Raw genomic sequence first — 1946 nt, 5'->3', positions numbered from 1 at the left:
CTGTCACCCTATGATCACACGAGCCAAAGCTGGCATTTTTAAAACTCGCCACCCGATGAACCTTGGTGTCTTGCGCTCATCTGGTCTTCTTTGTGCTCTTCTTACGTCTACTGAGCCTAAAGGATTCAAATCTGCTGCAAAGAATCCAGCCTGGCTTGCTGCCATGGATGAAGAGATGCAAGCTTTGCAAAACAATCGCACTTGGATTTTGGTTCCTAGACCTGCTAACACCAACATTGTGGGCTCTAAATGGGTGTTCAGGACCAAATATCTGTCTGATGGATCCATTGAGCGTCTCAAAGCTCGTCTTGTTGCCAAAGGCTATACACAAGTACCTGGTCTCGACTACACTGATACCTTTAGTCCTGTTATCAAGGCTACCACTGTTCGTGTTGTGCTATCTATTGTTGTGACTAACAAATGGCCCCTTCACCAACTTGATGTTAAGAATGCGTTTTTTAATGGCACTCTCACTAAACATGTGTACATGGAACAGCCTCCTGGATACATTGATCCTCGTTTTCCTAATCATGTCTGTCAGCTAAAGAAAGCTCTTTCTGGCCTAAAGCAAGCACCTCGTGCCTGGTTCCAACGCTTTAGCTCCTTCCTTATTCAGCTTGGTTTCTCTTGCAGTCGAGCTGATACTTCTCTATTTGTCTTCCATAAAAACTCTGATATAATTTATTTGCTTCTATATGTTGATGACATTATTATTACTAGCAACAACTCATCTCTCATCCACAGATTCACCTGCAAACTCAACTCTGAGTTTGCCACTAAGGATTTAGGTCCTCTCAGCTACTTTCTTGGCCTTGAAGCTTCGACAACAACAGATAGTCTTTTCAACAGTCAGCTGAAATATGCACGGGACATTCTTACTCGAGCTTAGTTACTTGACAGCAAACCAGTCCACACTCTTATGGTTGTATCTCATCACTTGTCTGCTGAGGGTCCTCTGTTCTCAGATCCTACTCTTTACAGATCTCTAGTTGGTTCCCTTCAATACTTGACCATCACACGACCAGATATTGCCCATGCTGTCAACTCTGTCAGTCAATTCCTGCATGCTCCAACAACAGATCATCTTCTCACAGTCAAGCGAATTCTTCACTATATCAAAGGCACTCTTCATTTTGGCATCACTTTCTGCTCCTCTGCCACTCCCACTGCTCTCATTGCCTACTCTGATGCTGATTGGGCAGGATGCCCTGATACTCGCCGGTCTACCTCCGGTTACTCCATCTATCTTGGAGGAAATTTGATTTCTTGGAGTGTTAAGAAACAACCCACAGTCTCTCGTTCAAGCTGTGAGTCTGAATTCGGCCCTTGCACATGCTGCTGCTGAACTCCTTTGGATTACGCACCTTCTTCAAGACTTAAATGTGTCTCTTCCACAGCGGCCTCTTCTTCATGTGACAACAAAAGTGCCATTTTTTGAGCTCAAATCCGGTTTCCCACAAGCGAGCCAAGCATGTTGAATTAGACTATCACTTTCTTCGGGAGCTTGTGTTTCTGGCAAACTTCACACTCAGTTTATTCCATTGCACCTACAGGTTGCCGATATTTTCACCAAAAGTATCTCTCGACCACTTTTTGAATTTTTTTGATCCAACTTCACGTCTGTTCCAACCCGACGCTTAGCTTGCGGGGGGGTGTTGAGGAACTTCGCCTAATCTAAGACATAATATTTTGACCCATGATTCTAGCCTTGATTCTATAATATTCTTTCCATCATCTTCACTGTAATTGATTTGTAAATATCTAGATTGATTCTAGATTGATTATTCTGTATATCTATATAAATAGAAATACTCACCACTTCAAGCGGTATGGTGAATTCTCTTCAAATCTTTACAATTTTTCTCCTCCAACCCTTATGTTTCTTAGTTTTTTTCTCTCCATTCCCTTGTTTTTCTTAGTTTTGCTACCCTCCAAAGAGACCATTG

General features: G+C 42.6%; 1 protein-coding gene across 1 annotated transcript; it reads left to right on the top strand.

Moving 5' to 3' along the window:
- Nucleotides 1–919: 919 nt before the first annotated feature.
- LOC116144682 (uncharacterized mitochondrial protein AtMg00810-like) lies at nt 920–1345 on the top strand. The gene has a single exon (XM_031430132.1). It carries the CDS (start codon nt 920–922, stop codon nt 1343–1345), a length of 426 nt encoding a protein of 141 aa, XP_031285992.1.
- The last annotated feature ends 601 nt before the right edge of the window (nt 1346–1946 follow it).

This window comes from Pistacia vera, unplaced genomic scaffold (assembly GCF_008641045.1).
Source record: "Pistacia vera cultivar Batoury unplaced genomic scaffold, PisVer_v2 Contig451, whole genome shotgun sequence".
Lineage (NCBI taxonomy): Eukaryota > Viridiplantae > Streptophyta > Magnoliopsida > Sapindales > Anacardiaceae > Pistacia > Pistacia vera.
Note: the sequence above shows the minus strand (reverse complement) of the source record. Positions and strands in the feature narration are given on the sequence as shown.

Bases quoted from the DNA above. Each gene is read 5' to 3' on its own strand.
- LOC116144682 (XM_031430132.1), top strand. From the start codon at position 920: ATGGTTGTATCTCATCACTTGTCTGCTGAGGGTCCTCTGTTCTCAGAT.